At 50.8% G+C, this 27,846-nt stretch overlaps 1 protein-coding gene across 1 annotated transcript in view; it reads left to right on the plus strand.

Moving 5' to 3' along the window:
* The first annotated feature begins 9,962 nt into the window (after positions 1 to 9,962).
* Positions 9,963 to 27,846, plus strand: part of PCSK6 (proprotein convertase subtilisin/kexin type 6) — a 103,709-nt gene continuing 85,825 nt past the window's right edge. Inside the window, exons 1-6 of the mRNA XM_004693085.2 lie at positions 9,963 to 9,974; positions 10,889 to 10,993; positions 18,405 to 18,515; positions 18,955 to 19,098; positions 20,491 to 20,567; positions 22,249 to 22,337. Of these exons, the coding sequence (XP_004693142.2) occupies positions 9,963 to 9,974; positions 10,889 to 10,993; positions 18,405 to 18,515; positions 18,955 to 19,098; positions 20,491 to 20,567; positions 22,249 to 22,337 (538 nt within the window). The remainder of the gene's footprint in view (positions 9,975 to 10,888; positions 10,994 to 18,404; positions 18,516 to 18,954; positions 19,099 to 20,490; positions 20,568 to 22,248; positions 22,338 to 27,846) is intronic.

The raw sequence follows: 27,846 nt of genomic DNA on the forward strand, positions 1-27,846 counted from the left end.
GGCAGCTACCTCCTAGACTCAGGAACATCTGAACCAAAGTCTTGCTGCTGCTGAGGACATGTCTTGGGCAGGCCACACACGGTGCCAACCTTTTAAAATTAGTTCCCTGGCCCTCCCTGGTGGTGTACCAGGTTAAGGCACCACATTATGAAGCTCTCCACAGCCACTGCAGCACTAAGTTCGATCCCTGACCCCGGAGGTGACCAGTGGCTCGGCAGACCTCTCCTGACCCACCCGCTCCCCTCAGCAGTGCACTTCATCAGTCTGCCTGTTCTGCTCCCCACTCTGTCTCTGGTGAAGCCTCTCACTGCCCCTGCACCTGTACCCCAGCTCTGTGTGCATAAATAAATAAATCTTTAAAAAAATTAGTCACCAGTATCAAAGACCTGGGAGAGCTGGTGGTGTGCGCTCCGAGAGTGAGGGTCTCTGGAAGAGTTGGGCCACTGCAGTACTGGGTGCCAAGGTCCCCGCGTGGCTCCTGTGGCATGTTGCCTGGGAAGTAGGAACTCAAGGCATGAACCTGTCCTCCAGGACAAATAGTCACACAGGGCCCTGGGGGTGTGCTGGGGGCTGGAATGAGAAGCTCCTACCTGGACAGGTGGGGGCACCCCAGACGCGTGGGCCGGACCACCCAGAGGTCCTCTGCTCTTGGCATATACCCCCACTGAGTTTTTTCCCATCTTTTACAAAGTAGTTCACGCCCCCAAGGATTCTGCTTGGGTGGGTGGAAGGGTTGGGGGTGACTGCAAAAGCCACCCTGCCATTGGCAACACAGAGGCGGAAGAAGACGCACCCCAAGAAGAATAGGAGTTGAAGCAATGCAGGCAGTGTTTTGATTCTAGGCCCTACAGTCTTTAAATTTTACTGGAAAGGAGTAAAAAGGAGGACTCGGGTTCTCTTGTTTGACAATTCATAGAATTCTTTCTTTGAAACTTTGAAATGATGACAGACTCACTGAATACCCACATGTGGCCTGAGGGCTGAATTTTTTCCCCAAGGAGACATCTTATGGGGATTGTACTTTTCAGTCAAAGTTAAATAAAAATGAGTAGAAAGGGAGGTGGGCTTCAGAAACCCAGCAAAAGGACTAATCCAGATGACCTCAGGCAGCTTTAACCAGAAGTTGATTAAAAACGAAGATGGCCCTAGGAACTGTGGAGGTTCCTCCGGGGGCCCTGCATGGATCTTCAAGCTGTCGGGTAAAGTCAGGTCTGGAAATTAAGCGTCCTGTTCTGAGGACAGACCCTGCGGTTTGGCGACTCACGGGAAGGGAAGAGGAAATCCACGCCGTCCGAATTAACGATTTTTCAGGAATGTGTAGGAAGTGGCGCAGCTTAATTGCACGCTCTGGGTGGATACGTGTTGAAGAAAGTAATTTTAAGAGACTAGGAAATTGTGCAATAAGCTTAACTTGGGTCAGAATTGTAATTATTGCAGTCACAGAATGCTGCTGTGTGTAGATGTGACTGAAATGGGAACAGGATTTTTTTTTTAAGCTTTAAAAAATAACAACAAAATGTCCATTCTTTCTCCTTCTTGCTGGACTTCCTTCATTATAAATACCAGGTAACCCAGTGTAGGCTAAATATAGGCTCAGTGACCATCTATATTTATAACTTTCTCCAGGCGGAAGTCGCCAGAGCAAGTCAGAATTAATTTGGTGTGTAGGTTTTTATAGGCTCTAATTAGTTATGTTTTTCTTAAGCAGACCAACTGGGATCAATAACATTATATAACTGAACTCAGGCGCCCGTGACTTTTAAACATAGACTCACCCCCCAATGCCAAGGTCCTCAAAGATGCTGGCCCTGCAGTAGGGCTATCATGGAGCCCTCGCACGAGGCTGTGAGTGCACAGGGCTCGGACATCTGTTTCCAGCCAAGGGCAAGCTTTGGGAGGGCTACAGTGAGTGGCTCTTTTGCAAAGTCAGAAGCCTCATGTACAGCTATTCACTTCAGAGACCTTGAATTGGGACATTCGTGGCCGCTATCAGCTGTTCCCTTGAGGCAGGGTTTAAGTGCGCTGGCCCGGGGAGGTGGGGTGAATTTTTGCGGACTGACCAAAGTATGTGTTTAGCCAACCCCCCAAAACTCAACTTGCTGACTCGAGGGCTTGCAGAACTGCACCTGTGTCTGAGGTCATGGCCATTGGAGGGCTGAGGGGGCGGGCGGCGGACCTTTGGAATGGCTGGCCGTTATCTGGGGTCGATCCGCATGCGCATCAGTAGCTTTGCTTCAAGCACATGTGATAAGTTACTGCGCCGCTCCTTCTCCTGGCCTTGGGATCTGCAGAAACGCCACGACTCCTTTTCCTCTGGGAAGGCAGGACTGCTGAGCTGGCAGCAGCCACCGTGGGCTGAGCCCTGGCACCTGCCTTCCGTAATCCGGGCGGGGGTTATAGCCGCACTTCCAAAACCCGAAACGGGGCGAGCGAGGGTCTTCCCGTAAGCACACAGCCCTGGCCTCTGCCCCTTCACCCCTGGCTTCTGCGCCTTCCTTTGCTGGCTTCCCAGGCTTGTCGCATGCACCCCCAGCTCTGACCCCCAAGAGCCTTCTTCCCTGGGGCCGGGGTCTGAATGAAGAGTGCTGGGCTCCTTGACTGGCAAGCAGCGCTGTGTGGCCCGAGTGGCTCAGCCCACTCCCTGGGGGCAGAAGTCCAAGGGGCCACACAGCCTCGAGGGTGTCGGCCTGACTCCACAGCTTGGTCCCTGGGAGCAGGATGAGCGAGAGCGTTCAAAGGCAGGACGTCAGTGCCTGGGCGGGAGGCACGAGGCCGTGGCTGGCCCAGCTGCTGGTCTTGCTGCTGCCCTGGATAGCTGTGTGTCCTGGCAGGGGGAGGACAGCGTCCTTCCAGGGCCACTTGAAATCCGTTCACTGACCGAATCAGTTTTGCTCCCCTGTCGTGCAGCAGATGCAGCCTGTGCCGGGAATTATAGATGACGGTGCTGCCTTTGAAGAGCTTCCTCTAGAGGGCGGGGGTGGGGTGTGATAGCCGCGCATGGGCAGACCAGGGCGGCATCCTGGAGGGCTTCCTGGAGGAGTCACAACTGAATAGTTAAAAGCAGAGTGGGAGATGGTCTTGTTGGTGGAGGCGGCGGCCTGGCAGGCATGCGGGAGAGCTGGCCTGGCCCCGCACGGAGACCTTCAGGTGCCTTGTGAAGGGTCCATGCTCCATCCCCGAGGGTGGGAGGGAGCTGGCATGGACTTGGCCGGCGAGGGCCCCGCGATGGTCCAAGCAGGTAGCGTGGCCACCGCACGGGTCGGGGGTGCTGGGGCACAGCCGGGTTTGGGAACCGTGTGCTTTCAGAGAGTTTGGTGACACCGGACCACGAGGGGGATGGTCGTGCCCTGCACCGAGGTGCAGGTTTCTCGGGAGGAGGCACCAGCGAGGGGCTGCGCCACGGGAGTGGCCAAATGACGGCGGCTTAATGACGGCTGCTCTGGGACGCCGTGCTGGATGCCCTGTCGAGAGCCAGCTGACACAGACGGCGACGGTGTGACCTGGCCCTGGAGGACCTGCTTAACAGTAGCGCCGTCAGCTGCGTGGAGTGGGCGGTCCGCTGCCCGCCAGTCCTTGCCGAGCTGAGTCTGGAAGCCCCGGGGATCTCAGGCAGCCTCTGGGATGAACAGTGCCTGGGCACAGCTCGGCGTCTCCTAGAGGGGTTTCAGAGTCCTCCTGGCCTTGGAGCCCCAGCACCTCGCCGGGGGTTTGCTCTGGCTGTGCTCCAGGGTGCACCAAAGGCTGAGCCCCAGACCCAGAGGTTCCGAACGAGGGCGGCAGGCCATGGCCCCGGGAGGTCCCTTGCGTGTGAGGGCTGCGGGAAATCAAAGATTTGCCTGCTTGCCTCTCAGCACCATTTGTTTATGAATCTTGCATAAAAGCACACACACACACATGCTCACCTGTACAGCCATGCATGTGTGTACGCATGTGTGCTATGTATGCACATCCGTGTTCACTCCATGTCCTGTACACACATGCACACGTATGCAGATCTACAAGCACGCACAAGTCCCCCTCCATACCCCACTCACAGCATCGTGGGCTGTATACGCACAGGGACAATAGGCTGTGTCACCCATGACCTTGGCCTTGGACTGAGGCCAGTGAGAACTTGTTGGACATCTGGCTCACTGTGGACGAGCCTGCTGCTGAGAGGAACCAAGATGCGGGGGATCCCCGTGGCAGCTGGTCACGCATTCGTGCCAGGAAGCAGGAGGTGTGATGGCTGAGAATATGAGCTCCGAGTTCAAGTCCTCCCAATGCTACTTACTAGAGATGTGGCCTGAATAGGCTACTTAACCGCGGCGTGTCTCAGTTTCCACAGCTGTAAGATGACGAAAATCACAGCATCTGGCCCATCGGACTGTTGCAAGCTCCCAGCTCCTACCTTGCTGCCCGGAGGGTGTGCGCCCAGCCAGCGTTTCTGCTCTTCTGATGGGGCCGGAGCTTGGCAGCAGCCGGGGAGGGGGGAGGTGCTCAGGGCAGTGCCAGGAGAGTAGGGGAATAGCTGTCCACCCTTTGTGCCATGTGCAGAGTTTATCTCTATTTATTTAAATGTCTAATAGAGCATCCTGTTTTAGAGAAAATACATTCCTCCTCGCTGGGGGTTCCTTGATCTCATTTCTCCCAATGTTCTGGCCGAGAGCATTTAGCAGGGTTTTTAATGATGTTTTAATGATGTTCCCCATTTTATAAACGAATGTGTATAATTACATATCAGTGTCGAGTAAAGAAACATGAGCATTACATATTCGGCAGATGGTTTATTTTCTTGGCCTGGCTCTAATTACTGCGTTGTGAAAATACCCCGGACAAGAAAGAGAAAAGGAACATATTGAAATATTATGTTGTGACTGAAAAAGCAACACCTCGCAGCCTGGTGATCATATTCATTGATGAAGAGCAGGCTGAGGCTCTGGGAGGGCTCAGAGCTGAGCGGCCTGGTGGGTAGCTGCGGCGTGGGGGAGACCCCTTCCCCCAAGGAAAGGGGAGCACTCAGAGGCTCCTGGCCCTCACATGCAGTCGCCCTGGCAAGCCAGTTAGCCCGAGCAGTGTGGACACTTGAGACGGGCGAGTGGAGGCACCCACAGGGAGATGGTGACCCAGGCCAGGCATGCACAGACCCGGGCTGGTCAAGGCTGCCCAGCCAAGGGGACCCCCTACCCCTCGGTATCGGGTGACAGCATTTCCTTACCTAGAAGACAGCCTCCAATTTAAAAAGTCCTTATGTTACCCTCCTTCTGTGTCTATTCTTTGCTCTGCCTTTTGACCCGGAAGCTGTACCAACGCTTAAGGAGCGGTGACACCCAGCCCTCTTCGGGGGTCTGTGTCCTTGCTGTGTCAGATGTTGACACCTGTCTGTGGGCGAGCGGGGAGACGGCTGGCCCAAAACGGGAGGCCCTGAGCTGACTGGGCCTAGTCCGCATAATGGGGCTGTCTCCCCGCTTCTTTCCCACACCCCAGTCTGCAAGTCAGGGCCAGAGGACAGTCAAGGGCCCCCCACAAGTGGAGCTGCCTGAGCTAGGGGCTGCCCAGTTTGCCATCCTGCCCTCTTGCCTCGAGTGGACACCCAGAGATCTTTATTTATTTTTTTTGAATAATATAATAGTTTATTTTTACATCATTTTTTTGCCTTTTTCCATCTCATCTGTCATCCCCATGGGCTTCCCATCACCAAATCACCCATGTGCCATCACCATAGTCCAGTGCACTTCCCTCGCCTGACTGTTTTTGATCCCATTCCCCACCCCACCCCCACAAAATGTCTCTGGTCTATAGCTGTTCATTATTCTTCTTATTATTTTCTCTCCTGGCCCGTTATACTCCTGCTATGAGTGAACCCATCCGGTATTTTTCCTTTTCTTCCTGGCTTATTTCACTAAGTATGATCCTTTCCAGCTCCATCCATATTGCTGCAAAAGGCATGTGGGACACCCAGAGATCTTAAGGAGCAGCCCCCCAAGTGTGGCGGCTGCTGTGGGAGGGCAGGAGCGAGCCTGAGTAGGCTTCGACGGGGGTGGGGTGGGGGGGAAAGGAACAGCCAGGTCGCGTCCTGCCCGCCACCCTTGACTCCTTCTCACTTTGTCCCAGGTGACCCCCTGGCACCCCTGACCCCTGCCTGATGCAGAGGGCAGCTCAGTGAGCGAGACAGGGAGACAGGAAGACAGGATGCCTCCCGGGGCGTCTGACGTGGAGGTCCCTGCGGAAAGAGCAGTTCGGCACTGAATGAGATGCAGAAGGTGCTGAGATTGCCGCCGGCCCTCTGTGTCTAACAGAAGCCCGCGGTATGGACCGGGCACCCCCAGCCTTTCCACAAGCCGTGTTCAACATTAGAGGCTGGGAGCCTGCCCAGATAGTCTGGGTGGCAACAGCTGTGTGTCACAGAATGGCTGCAGCTGGGTTCCAATAAAGCTTTATTTGTAAAAAACAGGAAGTGAGTCTGTGCCCCAAAGAATTGAAAGCAGGCACGGGGACATTTATTTGCACCCCCGATATTGGCAGCAGCCGTACTCACTTAGCCAGAAGGTGAAGCAACCCCATGGACCGGCAGATGAATGCAGAAACAAAATGTGGTCTGTGCAGGCAAGGCAGTATTTTTCAGCCCCAGATGGAAGGCAATCTGATCCCTGGTAACACGGGGTGAGCCTGGAGGACTTCTTGCACATGGAGTAAACCAGTCCCAACAGGACAGAGGTCACGTGATTGCACTTAGAGGGGGCCCTGAGACTCATCAGATTCACAGACACAGAAAGCAGAAGGGGGGGCCCAGGGATTGGGGGAAGGGGACAATTAGTGTTTAATGAGAAAAGGGTTTCATTTTGGGAAGATGAAGAAAGTTCTGGAGGCAGTGACCCCACAGTATTGTGAATCTACCACATGCCACTGAACCACACCTTAAACATGGTTAAACTGGGGCCCTCCCTGGCGGTGCAGTGGGTTAAAGCACTGCACTGAGAAGCTAAGGTCACTTCAGCATGAGTTCGATCCCCTACCCCGGAGGTGACCCACATGGTGCGGCAGACCTCTCCTGACCCACCCGCTGCTCCCCTCAGCAGTGTGCTTCATCAGTCGGCCTGTTCTGCTCCCCACTCTATCTCTGGTGAATCCTCTCACCACCCCTGCACCTCTGGCTGTACCCCAGTTCTGTAGGCATAAATAAATAAATCTTAAAAAAAAAAAAAAAGGTTAAACTGGTAAATGTTAAATTTTCCCAGTATTAAAAAATGAAATAAATAATCACCCCCCCCCCAAATAGGGGGTGACTGGGCTTTGGCCTGTGGACCCTGGCTTGCCAACCGCTGCTCTGAGCGAAGGGTCTTGTTAACCACAGCCTTTGGCAGGTTTGGGGGGACAGGCTAGCCCGGTGGCAGTATTGTGTGTGTAGCCCAGTCTGAGTACAAGCCAAGCCTTTGGGATGTCTACATTCTCTTTTCAAGACCGAGGCCTTCCACCCCCACCCCCCACCCCTCTTATCCCCTTCCATTCTGGCATCCCGCAACCCTTTCAGTCCTGTGCGCTGAACCTGCTTCCTGGCCTATGGTTTGTCTGACTCCAGTCTTTGATCCTGAGGAAGCAATGGGACTGACCTCTCCGCTCAGCACCCTGCAGAGAACCCAGAGGCTGGATGGAGGTTCATTGTCTCCCGGGGGATCTTGGGGCCACTTATAGATTTGTGACCTGACTCCCCACCCCCTTATTTTCTGAATTGTTTTCAGATTCCAGTTTCTTCTGGTTCTGCAGGGGCCAGTCGGTGGCCTTGGCTGGTGTTCCTTTTGTCCTGCGTTGGGGACGGACCTCCCCACATCTTCAGCCCCCATGCTGGACTGAACTTAAGTTTCCACACAAGCATGGCACTGCCCTGGGCATTTTGCTGGATTGCGCTTGGGCACCATCTGTTCCTTCCTGGGATTGCTCAAAGGAAACAGCTCTCACTGGCTGGGCCTCATGGAGCCCTTGCTAAGGCAGGAGGACAAGTGGTCTCGGATTGGCCTTTGAAGAGTGGCTTGGCTGCCCTGAGGCCAGGTGTGGCCTGAATGGCTTCCAGACCGCCCTGCCATGTGCAACTAATCCATCCCCTCGCTAGCGAATTTGGTTCAACTTTGAGTTTCTCCATGTTCCTTAATGGGAATTGACTTTAGTGACCAGAGTTAAAAGACCCAGAGTTGCGAAACACCACCCAGGGTTGGTGGCAGCTTACAAGCAAACATGCTGATTCAATACTGCTGTAAGTTAAGACTCCATTACTGCGTCTGTTGCTAAATAACAGCTCTGGCAGGCGTTAGGAGGAGTCTTTTGACATATATAGCAATTAACTTTGTTGAAGAAGTGAGCAAAGTGACTTATCTGTAGGTGGTGAATAGAAGTGGTTTTGTGCAAAACAGAGCAGAAAAAAATGAGATGTGTGATGGCAGAAATAGGTAGAAAATGAACTGGGGATGGTAATTGCAGAAAACCATTTATGGAGCATTTCCTGGCCTGTCAGGTGTTTTGCTAGCTCTATGTCTCTGTTACCAGCCGGTGTGTCTATGTATGTATCTACCCATCCATCCACCCACCTCTCTCTTCATCTGTCTACTTGTCTAGCTACCTATCTATTTATCTATTTACTTATCTATAGAGATAATATATATATAATTATATATAGTATGTAATTTAAGTCTTGAAACAACTCTTCAAGATAATAGCCATTATTCTCACATGGAAACTAAGAGTCAGAGAGGTTCTTAAGCCCAGAACGCCCCACAGGAAGGAGACCAGCTGGGACACAGACTCTGATTTGGTCAAAACTGAGAACATCCCAGGCCTCGCGTGGGGAATGCGAGAGCCCTGGAGGGGAGCCCCTGAAAGAGTCCCCGCTCCCAGTACCAGCCTGCATTTGTTGGCCACCTGCTATTGTAGATTCTAGGGCTAAACCAGGCTCTATATAGATGAGAGCTAGTTAATTCTCGTGCTTCTTAGCATCTGCTGTTCTGTGGTTGTAACAGAAACACCCTGAGCCGGCTGAAGTGGTGATGGAGGTTCTTTGCTCAAGGACCAACGGGTGTCTCCTGACCTAAAAACAGGAGGCGGGGGGACTGCCAGGGTGGCTGGAAATGAGGGCTGAAGGGTAGTGAAGGGCGTGGGAGGTGCTCTGCTTTACTTTTATTTTTATAAGATTAATTTTTTTTAAAGATTTATTTATTTATTCATACAGAATTGGGGTACAGGCCAGAGATGCGGAGGGTGAGAGGATTCACCAGAGACAGAGCAGGAAGCAGAACAGGCAGATCGAGGAAGTACACTGCTGAGGGGAGCAGCGGGTGGGCCAGGAGAGGTCTGCCACGCCATGTGGTCACCTCCGGGGCAGGCGGGAATCGAACTCATGCGGAAGCGGCTTTTTTAGTTTCTCAGTGCAGTGCTTTAACCCGCTGCGCCACCAGGGAGGGCCCCTATAAGATTAATTTTTTATGCACACAAGAACAGGGGTATGGACCAGAGGTACAGGAGTGAGAGGATTCACCAGAGACAGAATGGGGAGCAGATTCACCAGAACTGTTGAGGGGAGCAGCAGGGAGGCAGGAGAGGTCTGCCATGCCATGTGGGTCACTTCCTTGCCTGGAGATTGAACTCATGCTGCCAGACAGCTTCACAGTGCTGCGCTTTAACCCGCTGTACCACCAGGAAGGGCCTGCTTTACTTTTTTTTGGAAACATATAGAAGTGGTCACTTGGAGCACCCCTGAACCCTGCCATCCCTACCTGGGCCCAGCTGCTCTATGAGGTCAAGTCTCTTGGGGCCAGCTGGAGCAGACACAGTGGCTAGAAGTGAGGTAGGGTAGCCGAAAATGGTTGTGAGTTGGGTAGACACTGGTCCTATTTAATCAACTCCAAGGGACTGGAGATTTATCCCTATTTTACTCACAAGGCACGGACATTTGCAAGGGTTGAATAGTCTTGTCCAAGACCACATGACCAATCGTGATGAAGGAGTGGGTAAGATTTGAACCAGGTTTTTCTGACGGGGAGGTGGTGCTTGAAGTCCTCTCACGTAACTGCTCTAGAGGACAGTTAGTCTTAAGTTCACTCTTTCATCAGAAGCTGGAGGAAAAAAAAACTCGCATGCACTAGCCTGGGAGGGAACTTGGTCCATCTTCATTTAAAATGTTCTGCCTTCAAGGATGATGGCCGGCTAGCTATTTTCAATAATCAGTGGAAGTTAGAACAAGAAGCAGGTCTTCTGAGAACAATGTCCCGATGCTCTAGGGTCAGCAGACAGGAGAGTGGGTCCCAATAGCCACATCCATCACTTCATTAGATTCCTTCAATCCAGCAGTGAAGCTGAAATCTGTCCTGCCAAACTGCCCCTGGCAGAAAATTGGGACACCCGAGGGGTTTGGATGTTCTCATCTGACCTTTCCCAATCACTAAGCAGATGGATGTGTGTGTTTTCTTTGGCTTCTTTGTACTTGAGAATGAATGTTCATTCTTAGATATTTCAGTTTACCCATGGGGTGGGAAGGATGGTGTTTGTTTATGGATGAATATTTGGGTGTAGCCCTGACTTGACACTAACTTAGCTACTTCAGGGATGCTTGACCCTAAATGAACACTAATTCATGTCTAAAAATGTTGGCCACGATCGTACAAACTTTACATGATGTGAACTCACCACAAGATTTGGTGGGGCATGTGCTTCAGAAACACTACCTAATGTTGCTTATCCAAACAGGAATGTTTAAGTCCTTCTTCATGTTCAGAAGCACTGAACAGGTGCTAGAGATGTGTGTGGAAGTGTAACAGAGGGTATGTTTTCTCTCGGACGAGGGAAGATGTTTTGTGGGATGCAGGATTTTTGAAGCTTTTGTATGATTATATTAACTGATGATATCCGGCTTCTTGTTTTGCAGATCGGAAACCTGGAAGATTACTACCATTTTTATCATAGCAAAACCTTTAAAAGATCGACTGTGAGTAGCAGAGGCCCTCACACCTTCCTGAGGATGGACCCCCAGGTACAGACCTCTGTTCCCCAGCCAGGAGACTTGAATGTTGTTTGCTTTGCATGTGTATCTATGGTTGTAAAAATGGCTGAGTGTGGGTTTTAATGTGTTTCTAGAAAGCCACCCATTTTCCATATCCACTTTGAGTAAAACATGACCAGTGTGTAGAGACATATCAAACCATCTGAATATCCATATCTATTTTTAAAATAGGTATCAAGATACCTGAATTGTTAGAGATGAGGATTTAAATTCTTGATTTTTTACTTGAAACAATGGTTAAGATCTATTGTTATTTTGAGTGTATAAAAGTCAACAAAATGAACAGTCATTACAGGGGATAAGTTTATAAATCTTACAAGCAAAAGACCAGGCCATTCAAGTGAGCATTTAGAGTCTGGGTACATGCATGTTTCCATGGCTGTCCTAACATGTCTTAATGGTTACCAGGAATTTAAAAATTTGGGCAGTAAATAGAAATTCCTGCTTTCCTTAAAAATTCATGTGATTTTCGAGATCAAAACAAATGTAATTTGATGAGGCTAATGTTTTAAGTTTAATGTAATTCATATGTATGGGGTGGTTAATTAAACTTCCTTTCTGCACAGACTTGAGATTAATATTTTATAAGTATCGGTCAACAGATACTTGGTAAGATGAAAAATTTAAGATGGCCAAGTGGGCTTGCGATGACTCTATTCATTCAACAGGTGACTTTGGGGTGCCTGCAATGCGGGCCAGTGACAGATAATCAAGCTGTCATTGGAAAATATGCGATAGATCAGGATAATGATTACTACAAGGGGAAAGGAAGTTCATGGGAGAAGCAAAGAAATGTGGCCATTGGAAACTCGTTTTAGAACATGGAAATGGCCTTTTCTTTAAAGCTAAGTGTGCTAATTGTTGGTTTGTGCTACCAGGATGGCACATTATGCTGTTTTAGCTATTCCCAGAAAAATGTGGATCACCACAGGGAATCATGGGGTATCATCATAGTCTCCATGGGGAAGTGGGTTCTGTATGTTGTCCCAAGCCACGCCACTGGCAATCCAGTGCTCCCGTATTGATGGACCTGGGTGAGAGTGTGTGAGAGACCAAAACATCCTTTTCTAGAATATCACTTTGTGGGCATTCTGGAACGGTCCCCATAGAAGTGGGCTGTGACAATGCTGATGTGTCTTGTATATAGTTCCGAATGGATGGGAGCAGAAGACAGGCAAATGGATAGAAATGTAAAACATTATATAAATCCCTTTTTTCTTCATCGCAAAGAAGGAAATGTGAAGAGTTGACGACGTTTGCATACGTCGTCATGGACCCGCTGGTGCTGGACCCGCTGGTGCCGCGGTGAGGCTTGATTGTGCTCCCACGGTGGAACTTGAAGGCAGGCTTTGCAGATCCTCCTTTCAGGAACAAACCACCTTGTAGGCTCTGACTCTCACAGAAGGGGGGTGCTGGAGAGGAACAAGCAGAACCAGTATCTGGGGTCCTGGAGACGAGGTGGAAGGAGGTTCTGAGCATTGTGCCCAGGGGCCAGTGAGCTGCAAGTTGGGAGGCGGAGGCTTGCAGTGGAGAAAATTCCAAGCTGGAAGGGAGTTGCTACAGCGCAATCTGACTTTACGCAAGTGGTGATAGGTCTTGTGATGACGACATGCTTGTTCTTCAAGGTCCTTAACGTTGTTAGTGACCACACACGTTACTACCGGGGCAGCTGTCTGCACGTCCCCACCATGGTGTGAGGATGGGACACTGGGCCGTCTGGTCCCCTTTGTTTGGGACATCTGAGAATTAAATCATCTTGCAATAGGATCTAAGGCAGAACTGAAATCCGAGACTTAACCCACATTTTGTTGACAGTCTTACTTTTAGTAACTGAGTTTCAAAACTTGTAGCAATAAGCCAGTTGGAGTGCTTTTCCCTTCCCCAAAATATTAGCTGTGCACCTGCTGGGTACCCCAGGAGATGCAAGGACACCTCTCTCATCTGTGTCTGTGCCAGGTGAGCCCCCCAGTGGGTCAGGGTTGAGACTGCATGGCAGTAGAGAAGATCCTGGGTGGGCTTGAGTCTGGCAGGGTGGGGGTGCCCAAAGCTGCCCCTGACACCATCAGAGCGTGTTCTGCAAAGTGTGACATTTGGTTTGGGAATGAAGCCAAAATATTCACTGGTTGTGTTCTCGAAGGAGATGGAAGGATAGAGCTTGCAGGCCAAAGCCAAGGCAGCTAAGTTTTTCTCAAATAAAATCCCCTTTATACGGAGCTTCTTAATAAGCTCCTGGCAGGACCACTATCACAGCATCCTGCCAATAAAGACAAAGGAGAGAAAAGGTAAACAACCTGCACATTCCAGCTCCGCCTGTGACTTCCACACGATTGGCTGGTTGTTTCTCACAGTTCTAATTAAATTTTTAGCCCCAGGGAAAGCATGTAGACATCTGAACCAATTATGAATTCAGAATCGCAACTGAAATACCTTCGTTTAAATCAGTCTCGTTTTAATGCAAACCAAATCAATTAGCTGTCAGTCTGACTAATATTTACTTTGCCCAAGTCGTCCTGATGAAATATGGGGCAAAATTAGCGGTCTTCTGGAAGCATTTAGTGTTATCTTTTCTTGCCGTGCACCCCACATCTTCCAGCATTAGCAAAGCATGCGGAGAGCTGTGTAATTAATATTATTAAGAAAGGAAAAGATGATTTAATATTATTTGGAGACATCGGAGTGCAACTCCGCCGTTGTGCTGGAATGACCCAACTGGAAATGAATGTTATAGGGCTCAGGATGAAGTTCAATTGAATGCAGATGGCATTGATTTTAATTAGCTCCAGTCCATGTTGTATAAAAGTGCTTTGATAAGTGATGGCATTTACAGACTGCCCTGACGTCACATAAAAGCTGATAGTGTGTATACGTCTGTTAACACAAAATGAAAACAAGAGCCACAGAGAGAGGGAGATAAAGACTTCTGGGAAGTCTCTCCCGCCCCGCTCTGTCTCTCTTGTATGAAGCGTCTTTTTACCCTGAACCAAGGTTGGAATTTTGCAGTCGTCTCCTTCCTCTCTTAATTACCTTTCCTTGATGTTGTCGACGATCTTTGAAAGGGCTTTGTTGCCCAGCTCTCTCCTGGGGAGAGCAGCCCTGTTCTCAGCCTGCAGGATCAGTGGCTGGCTCTTTGCAAGAGCTGTCATTTAAGCCAACGGAAAGCATTTGTTTTGAACTTGCTCTTTTGCCAAAAGTCTGGAGAAGGGTAGATATTACAGAAACATCAGCCAATAGCTGAAAGGGCTCACAAATTTTTTTTAATTGACTCTTTCTGATTAGGTTCCAAGCTGGTTAATCGCTGGATGTGGCCGCCTGCACCTCCCAGCCCTCACATTTTACTGCGATGACTGGTTCAGCCCTTCCCTTCTCAGCCAGATCGATGAAGGACGAGGAAGGGGAAATTGTTCCGAGGCAGGCCCTCAGTGGCTCCTTCTGAACAGGGGGCGGGTGTGGGGAAACTTCAGGGCGAGGCCTGTCTCAGTGCTTTAGTTCAGAAGTTGGAAGCTGCCCAAACCCCTGAAGTCGGCGTTCCGTTGTGTGGGGTGGGACTTTGACGCCCTCCCCCCTGCCCCGACCCCGAATTTAATCAAAGCTCAGGTTTCCCTTCAGTAGTGACGCAATGTTGAAGTGGATCTTCCCATTAACCACAGATGGAATTTCATCTGACAGCTCTGTGAGCGAGCGCCACACAAAATGCAAACAAACACAAAGTTCCTGGCAAGTACAGGTGCATGGACAGTAACCAATCGAATTGGTCTGAGGGTTGATGAACTGGGTCACGGCTCGGGGCAGGGCAGGGCTGCCCTCCAGGGCCCGGTGGGCCTGCCCACCTAGAATGTGCAGCTGTCTCGGCTCTTTCTGCCCAACCCAACTGTTTGTAGCAGGATGGACCTCAAAGACATTAAGGTTAGTGTGTCCCAAACCCAGATGACCACCGCTGACCCCAGCTCTGCCTTCTGCGCCCAAGCGACCCGAGGCCAGGTGCGGTCTCCTTGCTTCTTCCACCAGCCAGCCACGCCCTGTGTCTCCGAGGCTCCCGACCCCCTCTGCTGGACCACTGTACTGTCCTCCTCACTAGCTTGCTGGTGGCACCCCATAGGAACCTCCTGGCCACGCCTGAGGGTTCCTATGAAGCATGTGTGCGATGGTGCCATCTCGCTAGGGATGCCCACCTCCCAGGCCCCAGGTCTGGCCTCCCCAGCCTCACTGCCTTTAAAATCCTGCTCAGATGACGTTGGCTTATTCCCCTGAGCAGCGTCCACACAGCCTGCCCTCCCACTGCCTCCTCAAGTGCCCCTGCCACTGGGCAGCTGGCTCTTCCTAGCAGTTGTATGTTCTAGATGTGTGACCTTCTTCCAGCAGCATCTGCCTCCCCACTGGACCCTGGGAGAGGCGGGGCCCGGCTGTCAAGCTACTGGCTCCCGTGCCAGCTTAAGAGGGGAGCATGGTGGACTGGAGCATGCCCTGTGGGGTCCGTGCATACACTCACCCTGGGCAAGTACCTTCCTGAAGGCTCCAGTCTCTCTTTGAGGCGCCAGGTGCACAGAACGTGCCAAAGCCTGTCAATCCAGTGGCTCTCACATGTGTCTGAGCCCGCCTCTGCCCCCATCTTTTTTCTTGTGACATGTACTCCGTAGTCATTTTGGAGATGGTGACAAGAGAGAGGCCATGGCCAGATTTGGCAGGAAGGATGAGTGTGTGGTTTGCTTGGGATCTGGTAAGTGACAGGCCCAAGGCTGTCAGGGGCTGCAGATGGACCGTGGGGAGCAGGGCTTCAGTATTCCAGAATCCACGAGAGGCCTGCTTGGAGCCAGCAGCACGCCAGCCTAGGGTCCATGGTTATAACCACTGTGTGACAGTGACGGCCGGCATGGTTCTTGGCCAAGGCCACGTCTCTGCTGTGTTTACTCCCTGACAAGCCCAGCAGACCACACACTATGTAGTAACAGGAGTGTTCTTGGGGACCTGTCTCAGTTTTCTCAGGCCAGATTCACACCAGTCATCTGTTAGTGTGTGCCTACCACCTTGCGCTAGTTAACTACTTTAGAAGTCACTGGTGGCCTGCCTTGCTTAAATGACGATGAAGTCCTGCGGAGGGCCAGGGTTTGGGAGCCACACCCTATGTCGCTGATGCCTAGCACGACAGGGTGCATCGGTGATGGCCTGGTGTCTGCGTGGGGAGAGAGGCACTGGGCCCTGCCGCCGGCCTGGGTCCATGCAGACAGGTGGCAGGCATTTCCTTTCAGGGGTAGGAGCTAGCCTGCAAATGTGTGATCAGATCTAATTTCCCAAAGCCCTTTCATACCCACTGACTAATTTCCAAAATCAGCGGAGTACTGCTGTCGTATCTCACTGGTGCTGAGCTGTGGTCCGCCGAGCCATGTAGCTTAGCTCCAAGGGGAAGACTGGAGAAAGGGCTTGTACCTTGTTCCAGGTGTGACAGAGGTCCCGGTTCCTCCGTGACGTGGAGAGGGTGGCAGGTGTCTAGGCCAAGTGAGAACAGCTTTTTTAAAATTGATCTTCCATATTTAGGTTTTCCCCTCCTCTTCTCTTCTGTGTCCTGGCTTATGAGTTTCCAGCTGTGTGGTTGTCAAAGCAACCTGTACCCCTTGAAGATGTACACCATCCCTCTCAAGATGGTATAGGGAGCTGAGGGTCTCACTGGACCGTTTGACATCATTCCCTTGAGAGGCTCGTCCCCTGCGCCCTCTGGGAAGATGGTGCAGTAATTCCTCATCTGCAAAGTTCTCAGCCACTTTCTGCTGCCTGGTCTACCTCCAGTTCAGAGGTTTTTAACCATTTTTGGAATCAGAGGCACCTTTGAAATGCTGGTGAAGTTGTAGACTCGTTCTTTCAAGGGAAGACCTTGCACGCTCATATGCACAGACTTTGCATATGGGGTTTCCTGGACTTAACTCTGTTCTTTGAGGTACCTGGGGCAAGAGGTGTCTCCCCCCCCCCCCCGCTTATTTCTGTGTGCATTAGCCATTACCCCAGGTGAGAGCCATTACCCTTCTCAAGGAGCAAATGTCTCTTTAAATTCACCACTTGGGCAGTTTGTGGGCCTCTTAGCTTTTCTGCTGTTGAAAGTTGGCCCCATGACGTGTTGAGAGCAGCCTGTATTATCAGGAATTTAGATCTCAGTATCACAAGCTGTTGAGTGCCAGGGGTCTGTGAGATGGCGGATCCGATCCTCAATCCGCAGGCTGGAAGCCGAGGCCACAGGCTGCCCAGCCTCCTGCAGGGAGATGCGTCCGAGGCTTATCCTCTGTGGTGCCTATTCTCTCCCAGAGAACAACTCCTCCAGCTGGAGTAGAATGTGTGTGTCACACACAGAGACACGCGATGCTGACAATGACGACGATGACTTGGGCCAGGGTCTGAGTGCTTTATATAAACCGTAACCCTCATGACCACCGCCCTTAGCAATGTCCACCAAGATGGACAGATGGACAGTTGAGACCAGAGAACCTAACTGAGCCACACAGCCAGAGTGTGTGGGGCTGGAGCTCGAATCAGGCAGCCTGGATCCTTGATTCCTGCTCTGAAAGCTTATTTATGCCACCTCTCCAACTTTTTTCTCGGTTGTGAAGGTAGATCTCATTGAAAGCCATTCAGCAAACCTTGAACATCATTAAAAAAATTTAATTAACAATAATGTCAAACCCAGGAATTGCTGCTGTTAATATATATTTTTTTAAGATTTATTTATTTGTTCATACAGAATTGGGGTGCAGGCCCAGAGGTGCAGGGGCAGTGTGAGGCTTCACCAGAGACAGAGTGGGGAGCAGAGCAGGCAGATCGACAAAGTACACTGCTGAGGGGAGCAGCGGGCGGGTCAGGAGAGGTCTGCCAGCCATGTGGGTCTCATGCTGCAGTGGCTTTAGCTTCTTAGTGCTGTGCCTCAACCCGCTGGGCACCAGGGAGGACCCTGCTGTTAATATTTTGCTGTGCTGTGTCCTTCTCTAGAGTTTTTTCCCTGCAACTTTTGCTACAGTTGCTAGTGGCTACTCAAGAATCCGCCGTCCAGTTTCTCATAATTAGCTTATCAGGTCTTCACTGCAAAACATCTCACCTCCGACTTCCAATAGCCAGGGGATCAAGCGGTTTCTCCCCTCTTCACGCTTTCCCTACGTGCAGTTCCCTTTGTTTCAGGACAAGGATCAGCCGATAATTTATTGGCGACATTACAGAATCTTTGATTTCAGAATCTACCAGATGGCTGCCATTTCTCCTCCCACAGAACATTTTTCAAGTGTGGTCACTTTGAAAAGAAAATGTTGTCTGTCAAACATGGACAATGTCACCATTAAGTTAATGGTGTGGCACAGAGCCCCTGGGGAGATGACCCCAACTCAGGCCATCACGCGTCTCTCCCTGGCAGGTGAGATGGCTCCAACAGCAAGAAGTGAAACGCAGGGTGAAGAGACAGGCTCGAGGCGACCCTCAGGCCCTTTATTTCAACGACCCCATTTGGTCCAACATGTGGTACATGGTGAGTAGGGTGGGAGCGTCTCACCAGAGCACTGGTATGTTTCTGAGATGGGGTTCACTTGCCTCACAAAGCGAAATTCTCCCAACTGGAAACAGTCGGTTCACATGGAGTGCAAGACCAGGTTCTTTCTGCAGCTCCAGGCTTCATGTGGATCTTTCCCTGAAGTGATGTGAACGTTTCTGGGGAGCTCCTTGAGTAGGGAAGCAGCTCCGTGCGAGCAGCAGGTCTACTTGGTGAGAGGGAGCCCCTGCACAGAGGGCCTGGGGGAGGGCAACCCCGGAAAAGGGCAGACACAGTGCCAGGTGTTGAAGTAGGCGGGGTTCCCCACCCCTACCCCCTGCACCTGCTCTTTGTGGAAACGGCGGGAGGCCGGGGTCCCGGCAGAGGCGAGGGGCTTTGCAGGGACATCCAGTCTGCAACATCCACCTTCTGTTCACAGCACTGTGGCGACAAGAACAGTCGCTGCCGATCAGAAATGAACGTCCAGGCGGCTTGGAAGAGGGGCTACACGGGGAAAAACGTGGTGGTCACCATCCTCGACGACGGCATCGAGAGGAATCACCCCGACCTGGCCCCGAATTATGTGAGTCTGCAGGGTGTGACACGCCAGGTTTCCAGCTGTGCTGGTCTTCAGCTAAAGACACAGTAACAAACAATCGGGGGCCTCTTCCCGCTAGATGCTAGGCAGGGTGGGAAGTGCCGGGCCGGTGAAACTATGTTTGTCCCCACCCTGGAGCCAGGGAAGAGGGTTTTGCAGAAGGACTCATCGGCATGTGGGAGGCAACCACCAGATCGTAGGAGAGGATGCGCAGGGACTCGGAAACATGCTGGGAGACTCATCCTCATCCTCCGACGCTCTGGGCTTCAACTACCACGCCTGAGGCCTGGGACAAGTTCCTACGCTCTCTGGGCCTCACTGTCCTCATCTGCACAGTGGGGTTCCCAGGAGGACTAGTCTCCCAGGGTTACGTGAGGATGACGTGAGTCACCATAAAGCAGAGTCTGGCCCATAGTAGATAGACACATGCAGTCTGTGTCCTGAGGAGCCCGCTGCCCCCCCACCCCCACGCCTGGGACATGCCCGAGCGTGTGGCGGCCCGTTCACTTGCAGATGAGTTTGGACGTTTGCAACCACAAAACCAGAGGGCTTTGGTGTTGTTTTGTGAAAAGGAGGACATGGAGCTATGTGGCTGCGCCACTGATCAGCCCATGAGCAAGCACATAGGTGACTATTGTGGACAGGCAAGAACCAGGAGGTGTGACACTTGCTGTCACCGACAAACCCTACAGCGCGATGTTCAGTGAGTGAAGGGTCAGTCCCCAGAGGAGGGACATGCAAGGCTGCACTGCCCGGTTCCTCGCCCTCAGACACAAGCAGCAGGGAGAGCAGATAGCAGAATGGGGAGCTCGCGTTCTGTGGGCCCAGAGATTCTGTTTTCAGGAGGGGAAGCTGGTGGGCAGTTTCTGAGGGTGGGTGGTGGTGATGGTTGCACAAGTGTGTGTTCAGGGCCACTACACAGGACTATACATCAGAAATGGTCAGGATGTAAATTAGGTTCTGTGTAGTCTACCGCCAGAAAATATCTATGGGTCTCTGGGCCTCCCTGATGGCGCAGGGGTTACGTCTCAGTGTCGGCACCGCAAAGGCCTGAGTTCCTTCCCTGCCAGGGAGTGACCCACGTGGCACAGCTGACCTCTCCTGTCCCCCCACTGACCCCCTCAGCAGTGTGTTTCCGTTCTGCTCACATTCTGTCTCTGGTGAATCTTCTCACACCATGTACTCTGGCCTGTACCCAGTTCTTGTATGAAAAAAATTAAACACACACATATATATATAAGCTGATAGTTACAGTGAGAGCGTGTACCGAGTGTGATTTTCTGTTTTCCAACAGAAGCATAAAGTAATTTAAATGGGATTCATTTTGATGTCAGCTGCATGCCAGTTCTCTTCACTCATTCAGATTTCACTTCTTAGGATTCTTACGCAAGCTACGACGTCAACGGGAATGATTTCGATCCATCGCCACGATATGACGCCAGCAATGAAAATAAGTACGCCCCTTACTCTGGTCTCTCCTTGCTGCTTCCTTCCCTCCCCAGCAGAGGGGGGTGTGTGGGCCCACAGGAGGGACCCTCAAAAGGGGAGCAGCTGCCAGCAGTTGCCCGTCCTCGGTTGAGGGCTTCCCAGAGCCAGGGGCGCCCCTGGGAGAGCCCTTCAGGCATAAGGCGGCCCCTGGGGTTAGCCTCTGCTGTTGATGGGTGCTCCTGCCTCCAGCCTTGTCAGAGTATTTCGAAAGAACCATCCTTCACTTAAGGTCTCTGTGACCAGCTGAGTTAAGGCCACAGTTTGGTCATTGGAGCACGTGGTCACAGGCCTGAGCTTTTCAGGGCTCCCCGCTTTGCTTTTTGAGGAGTTGGAAGGGCCATGGGGGACCCTGGGTAAGTCTGGGTTCACATCCCGGCCCTGCCCAACTTGCCGCTGTGTGCAGGCTGGGTGACCTCACTGAGTGCCCGTGAGCACCCCAGAGATTTTCAGTGGCGATGATGTGCCCACTTCCCAGGGCTGGGGGGCGGGGGAGGGGTGAGAGTCACCCCAGCCAGCTACGAGGTCTGGAGAGATGAGGCGGCTTCGGCTCTGTGAGTGGCACCCCCAGGGCTGGGTCTTTCCCCAAACCTGGTACTGGGAGGTGACTTTCACTTGCCCTGCACCCACCCTCCACAACATGCCTGGACCCTGAGCCCGCCATGCTCCCCAAAGCCTTGCCAGGAGAACAAGAGGCCTGTCTTTCTCTGGCCAAGGCTCCTCCCTCCATGGGATTTTAATTCTCAGCGGATCCCACGCAGGGTGTGAAGCCTGGTGCTGGCCAAGGGTTGGCCCCCGGTGAGGTCACTGTCCCGGGAGCCCCACAGGCACCGCCCGCGGGTGACCACGGTCCCTGCCTCACGTCCCAAGGGGCCCTTCCTGCTCTGCGGCCCGCACGCCTGGGGGAGGGCTCCTCCTTTCCAGCCTGAGTCCTGGGGGCACGGAGGAATGATCCAGACACCGCGGGGACCCTTGAAGGGCAGGCCTGGGGCCCAGGAGAGAGGGGCTGGTGCCTGTGAGCAGCCCTGGCAGGGGGCGGCCGCTGCCCTGAGCGGGAGAGCCACCGCCCTTCCAGAGGGCAAACACAGACCCCGCGCCATTTCCAAATTTGTACCAGTAATTCAAGTCCAAAAACGTGCTGCTTCCACTCGCCCATCTTCCGCTAGAGGAACTGACCCAAGGCGGCACACTGGAAAATGGGGTCATTACTGAGGAAAGCAATTTGTTTTTCTGGTAATTTCGTGAGAGCCCCCAGCTGCTGCTGAGCATTCAATCTAGAGTGCTCTTCCTCAGCTCTGCTTCAGGGACAGAGGTCTGCCCCGGGTGAGCGTCGGGTGGGAGTGGCCCAGGGGCCGAGACAGACGTGTCCTGTCAGACAGACGGGTGTTCACACCGCACCTGTGCGTGCTGGACCGTGCTGACATCAGAAAATGGGGGGAGGGGGTGCTGGGGGGAGCCCCAGCTCCTCGATGCCTGGAAGGCTCATGGAAGGCTCGGTCTGTGCCCAGCCTGTGCACAGCTTGGCCCGGCGCGCCCGCCCTGAGCAGGAGATGGGGCTGAGTGCCCTTCCCGGCTCAGGAAGGCGCGGGCCACGCCCCGGCTCACTCATCGCCTGGCTGGGTCCTAACTTGGTCTTTACTTTTGTGGCAGGCATGGCACGCGTTGTGCAGGAGAAGTGGCTGCCTCAGCCAACAACTCCTTCTGCATCGTGGGCATCGCTTACAACGCCAAGATAGGAGGTGAGGCCAGGGGCATGCAGCGGGGCCGGGCGGGTGCGGCAGGGACCCTCCTACCCAGCTGGGCAGCTCCACCCCTGTTGGCCTCAGCTGGCCTGAGGCCTCGCCCTGGCCTGCGCCGTGGCGGCCGCCACACAGCCACGGGGGCCTGAGGCAGAGAGTTGTTTCTCCTTGCCTGAGCTCCGCGTGTCCCGTCAGGAAGCCACCCCCTTTCTGTCCCCTGGTCTCGCTAGTCTCCCCCGACTTAACCCCTGTCAACAGAGTGTTCCCCCTACAGGCTACGCTGATTCTCTCCCTGCGCAGTTTCCGGGGCTCCCTGACATTTCCCAGACAGTTCACAGCCTGCACTTGGGGCCACAGACCCCTTAGCTCTGGTTCAGGCCCAGCCTGACGGGCCCGTCTCCGCCCTCGTCCTTCATCAGCCAGAAGACAGTCCACAGTGTCCCCCGGACACGCTGGGTCTTCCCTAGCCACGCCGACTTGCCACATTCCTGTCACACCAGTGGCTCTACGTGGGCTCTGTGCACTGTGACTGGGGTCAGCTCCCGCTCGCTCTGCCCCCTTGGGGGCTCCCAGAAGCTAGCAGCTCCTGCTCGCTCCTGACCTGTGCACCATCGTGGAGAGCAGGGCTCTTCCAGGCCCTGCCCCGGTGGCTGGCTTTGTTGTCTGGCTTCTCCGTTCATGAATGAGGCTCCCCTTGCCAGGTGGGGGGTCTTTGGGGACGAGACTCAAACATTTCCACTCAGCGAGGGGTTGGTGTGGCAGTCAGGTGCTCACCCCTGAGCTAGTGTTGACCTTGCCTCTCCAGAGAGCTACAGGGCGCTGCCTGGCTCTGGCTGAGGGTGCCCATGCTGACATGCTGGGCACCGCCTTCCCAGGGGACCCGCAATCTGCTCTTCAGAGCCCCCTGGGGGGCTTGCTGCAGTCCCCTCAACTCTGCTACCAGCAGCACGAGGTGAGACGTTGGAGCCAGGTAGCCCCAAGATCACCCAGTCCTTGGGGAGTTTCTTGAGTTTTGAAAAGTAGACCCTCAATTTTTACTTGAATTAGGTTTCTCCTCTATGCTTTCCCTTGGCCATCTCTGGAGTGGCTGGGTTTGTCCTGTCCCACGCTCTTGTATGTTGAGATGTGTGCACTCTCTCTGGAGCTTTCGATGGTGAGTGGAGACCCCTGAGAAGTCTCCCCACAAGCTTAGGACCGGGCTGCCCTGCAAGCCAGTCCCCACTCCCTGGCTGTGCATCCTCAGACAACTGCTGGAGCCTCTCTGAGCCTAGGTGTCTCCCCCTGTGTGGGAAGAAGCGCAATGCTGCAGATGCGGCCCCAGGTCTGTTGTGATGATGAAGTCAGGTGCGAAGTGCTGGCCGAGGACGGTCTGCAGGAAGCTGTGAGCTCCTCCGCCCCTTCCCCTGAGACTCAGCAGCAGAATAAACCCACGTGTGTTGCTTTGACACATGACTTGACGCCTGCGCGTGGACTGTGATGAGGAGCTGTGCAGTGACAGACTCAAAGCACCGCCAGGGGCTAGGGGCGGTTCTCACCTGGGGCTCTACACTCAAGGCAAACTTCCATGCCCAAATTTTCCACATTCTGGAGCATGCACCCTGCTTCCAGGGCAGCGTACAGGAGTACTTTTTAGTCAATGCAATTAATGCCTTTGAGCGTGTACTGCACCTGTAATGCCAGCCTGCCACTGAGGGGGGTCAAGGAGGTGACAGACGCAGTGGGGTGGTTCCAGGAGCCCAGCATGTCTTTGGAGTGAACAGGGCCAATCTGGAAGATAGTGCAGGACCACTTACTGCGATAACAGAGGCAGACAGGGACCCCGGGAGTAGCCAGGGCAAGCACCCCATGAGGGCAAGAGCATGAGGGAGTGGAAGAGAACTTGGCTGAGCTGGGGGGATGCTGAGGCAACGCCTTATAGGATCTGCAGCCTGGGGTGTGCCACTTAGGGGAGTAGGCTGGGCCTGGTCATGGAGAGGCAAGAGTGGGGTTGCCCAGGGAACCGGTGGCAGCCATTTTTAAAGCTGCTGTGTGCGGCTTCGGCCACCCCCGACAGGCAGCCACCTGTTCTTGTCCTCGCCTCCAAGCCCACCCTGAGGCAGGGCAAATGCAGGCAGCTCATACAGCCCCTACGGAACACACGGGTGCACACTCTAGACTTCCTCTGGTATCGCCCTGAAGCTGACCATGAGCTATATCTCTTTATACCTCCTTTTTAAATCGCCCCTCAAGGGATCACAGTACATATCCTAAGTTACCCACACTCTCTGGAGTCATGATTGTACAACTTCATGTATAATACATGAACCTGAAATAGATTGGATTCACATTCACTCTCATCCTTTGTGCTATTGTTTTAATGTGTTTGAATTTATGTGTTAAAAACCCACAGTGTATTCATACTGAGGCTTTAAAAGCAAGTTAAGTTTAAAATACTTATGAAAAGAAATATAATTACCTACATAATTTACTATTTCCAGTGTTCCTTCTTACTTTCTAGCTTCAGATTTCCATCTGGTTTGCATTTTGCTTCAGCCTGAGATTTTCTTTTAGTATTTCTTAAAATGCAAATAGGCTAGTAGAAATTATCTATTTTTATCTGAAGGTGTCTTTATTTCATCTTCACTTTTGAAATAAATTTTTTGAAAGGAGAATTCTAGCTAGATTTGTTTTTCTTCCAAGATGTGGAAGATATTATTTTGTTTGTCTTCTGGCATCTATTATTTTTGATGATGTGTTGGTTGTCATCTGTATTATTATCCCCTTTATGCAATAAAATCTGTCCTCCCTAACTTACTTTGTAATACTTTTCCTTGTCTGTGTTTTGATGTGACTACAGTGTCACCCTGGTGTAATTTTCCATGTTTATCCAGCTTACAGCTTGCTTTTGGATTTTTTTTTTTTCTAAATCAAATTAGGAAAAATTTCTTTCAATACTTCTTCAAATATTTTTTTCAACCCTATGTTCTCTTTACTCTTTTGGTGTATAATATATAGTTGTTAGGTTGCTTAATATATCTCTGTATCATTAGGCTGTGTTCATTTTCTTAGTTCTTTTTTTCTCCATTTGCTTCCTGATTTCTATTGCATGGTCTTCAGGTTCACTATTCCACTCATTTTTTATGTCCAATCTACTATCTACTGTTAATCTCAGCCAATGATTTTTAAAATTTGATACTATATTTTTCTGTCCTATGAATTCCACTTGGTTCTTTTTTACTGCTTACAAAAGTCTAAGATTCTTCATCTCTTCAGTCATTTTATCTATCTTTCATCTTTAACATAATTATACGAGTTACTTTTGACTCTTTTGTACTAGTTATCATATATAGGTCATCTGTGGTACTTACAATGATTGAAATTATTTTACAGTGAGCCCCATAGTACTGATTCTTTGCATATCTTTGCAAGTCTAGTATTGTATACTAGATATCATTGTGTCACATGATGGAAACTCTGGAATCCCTTATCTCTGAATATTATTGAGTTTTGTTCTAGTACTTGGTTGAGTTTGAATTTGTGCTGATATAATTATTCATTTTGATAATGGTTATTTTCTGATTTGCCCTTGACCTAAGAAGAAATCACTTAGATAGTAAATAGCCTTTACTAATAGATCATGACCCTTTTCGGTTAATCCAAAGACTAAAATATTTACCACGGTCTCTAACTAGGTAACACTCAATACCAAATTGACTCCTCTGGAGTGGGCAGTGGCTGAAATATCTGCTTATCTCCTTCAGCCTCCTGCTGTCTTTTCTTCCTGGGGTTCCTAGCACCTTTCCCTAGAGCATTGCTTAAACCTGTATCATTCATTTAGGGTCAGCCGAGTGTTTGAAGGGTGTTTGTCTTCCTTTTAGCTCCCTTTTTTCTGGAATTTGACTCAATTCCCTCTATCCCATCAATACCAGAGTGCATTCCTTGACTCACCAGGAGAGTAAGATAGCACTTTCTGCTTGAATTCTAGCCTCCTGGCACCAAGAGACTGGGGGAGTTCCCTTGAAGTAAAAGCCTTATAAAGTTGGATATCTTCTTTGAAAAACTCAATTTCCTACCTGCCTCCATCTAGTTGCACTCCAGTGCCCCTAAAATGTTGTGATTTTTCAAATAAACATTTTGTGTGGAGCCTATAATTTTTTTTTTTTTTTTAGACAATTTGTGTGACAGGTGCTACTCTGTCATTTTGGAATTAGAACCCATGGCTTACACATCTTTAGCAAACAGATGGCATATATGTTATCTATTGCATCAGGAGAATAACTCCGAACTGTAGTTTGTTAAAACAAAAAACATTTGTTACCTAACACATTAGCAGCTTAGCTGAGTGATTCTGACTCAGGGTCACTCATGAAGTTGCAGTCAAGCAATTGGCTGTGACTGTATTCTGAAGGTTTGATTGGGGCTAGAGGATCCTTTACTAAGTAACTCTACTTACTTGGCTGTTGCCTAGAGCCCTCATTGCCTTGCTGGGTGTTGGCAGGAGGCCTTCATTTTTCACCAACTATATGTCTACATTTGGGTCTTTGAGTGCCCCAATAACATGGTAGCCAGTTTCTCTTGTGGCAGACTGTTAAAGAACAAGGAGGAAGCAATCATGTTTTTTATGACTTAGTCTTAGAAGTCACAAGGATCCCTTCTGTTATACTCAGTTCTTTAGAAATGATTCATTAAGTCTAATGTATACTCAAGAGGAGAGAAAGTAGGCAACCCTCCAAACAGAAAAGTGTCCAAGAATTTTAGGTATAGTTTAAAGTCACCACAGATAGCCTGCTAAAGATACGACTACATGTTTATAGAAATGGAGTAATATTTTCTACCAATTTTCTTTATAAAATTGCATGTATAAGTTTGTCACCGGGCAGTAATTCAGTCAAATGAAGAAGTCGTGAAACTGTCTAAATTATAACCTTAAAATAATAGTCTTACTACATTACTATTGATAGTCAAGATAGCTCCAATATATATGTAAGTTTGTCCACATACAGAAGAATATAAAAACAGAAGGTAAATTATCACCTAAATCCTTTTGGAAATAGGGACAACCAGCACTTACTGAATGCATTGACAATAGGCACAGTCTTTGTAAGTATTACTTTGTATAATCTCTACAAAACTATGACATAGCTGCTATTGTTATCCCCACTGTTCTGATGAGAACCAGACAAGTTAAATCATTTCCCAGGATCAAACCAAGACTGAGCCTACTGTTAGCTCTCATCCTCTGCTCTTTTAACAGAAACCTTTATGCCACATGGATGGTGGGTGATGGCTATTTTTTTCATTAATATTGGGTTATGCTATTCCTGTTTTTTAATAGTATATCTGCTTTTAAAATATTAAGTTTAATTTTATGTAAACTTGACATGAGGAACTAAATGAAAACTGATAAATTGTTGAACTTCAGATTTAATTTTGCTTAATTGTATTTGGTTAGTGTTTATTTTAATGCTTCATTTATTTGATGCATGTGAATAGAAGGACAAGAAACAAGTTGAAATTAAGTTATTGCTGA

This window comes from Condylura cristata, unplaced genomic scaffold (genome assembly GCF_000260355.1).
Source record: "Condylura cristata isolate star-nosed mole 26May11 unplaced genomic scaffold, ConCri1.0 scaffold00035, whole genome shotgun sequence".
Classification (NCBI taxonomy): Eukaryota; Metazoa; Chordata; class Mammalia; order Eulipotyphla; family Talpidae; genus Condylura; species Condylura cristata.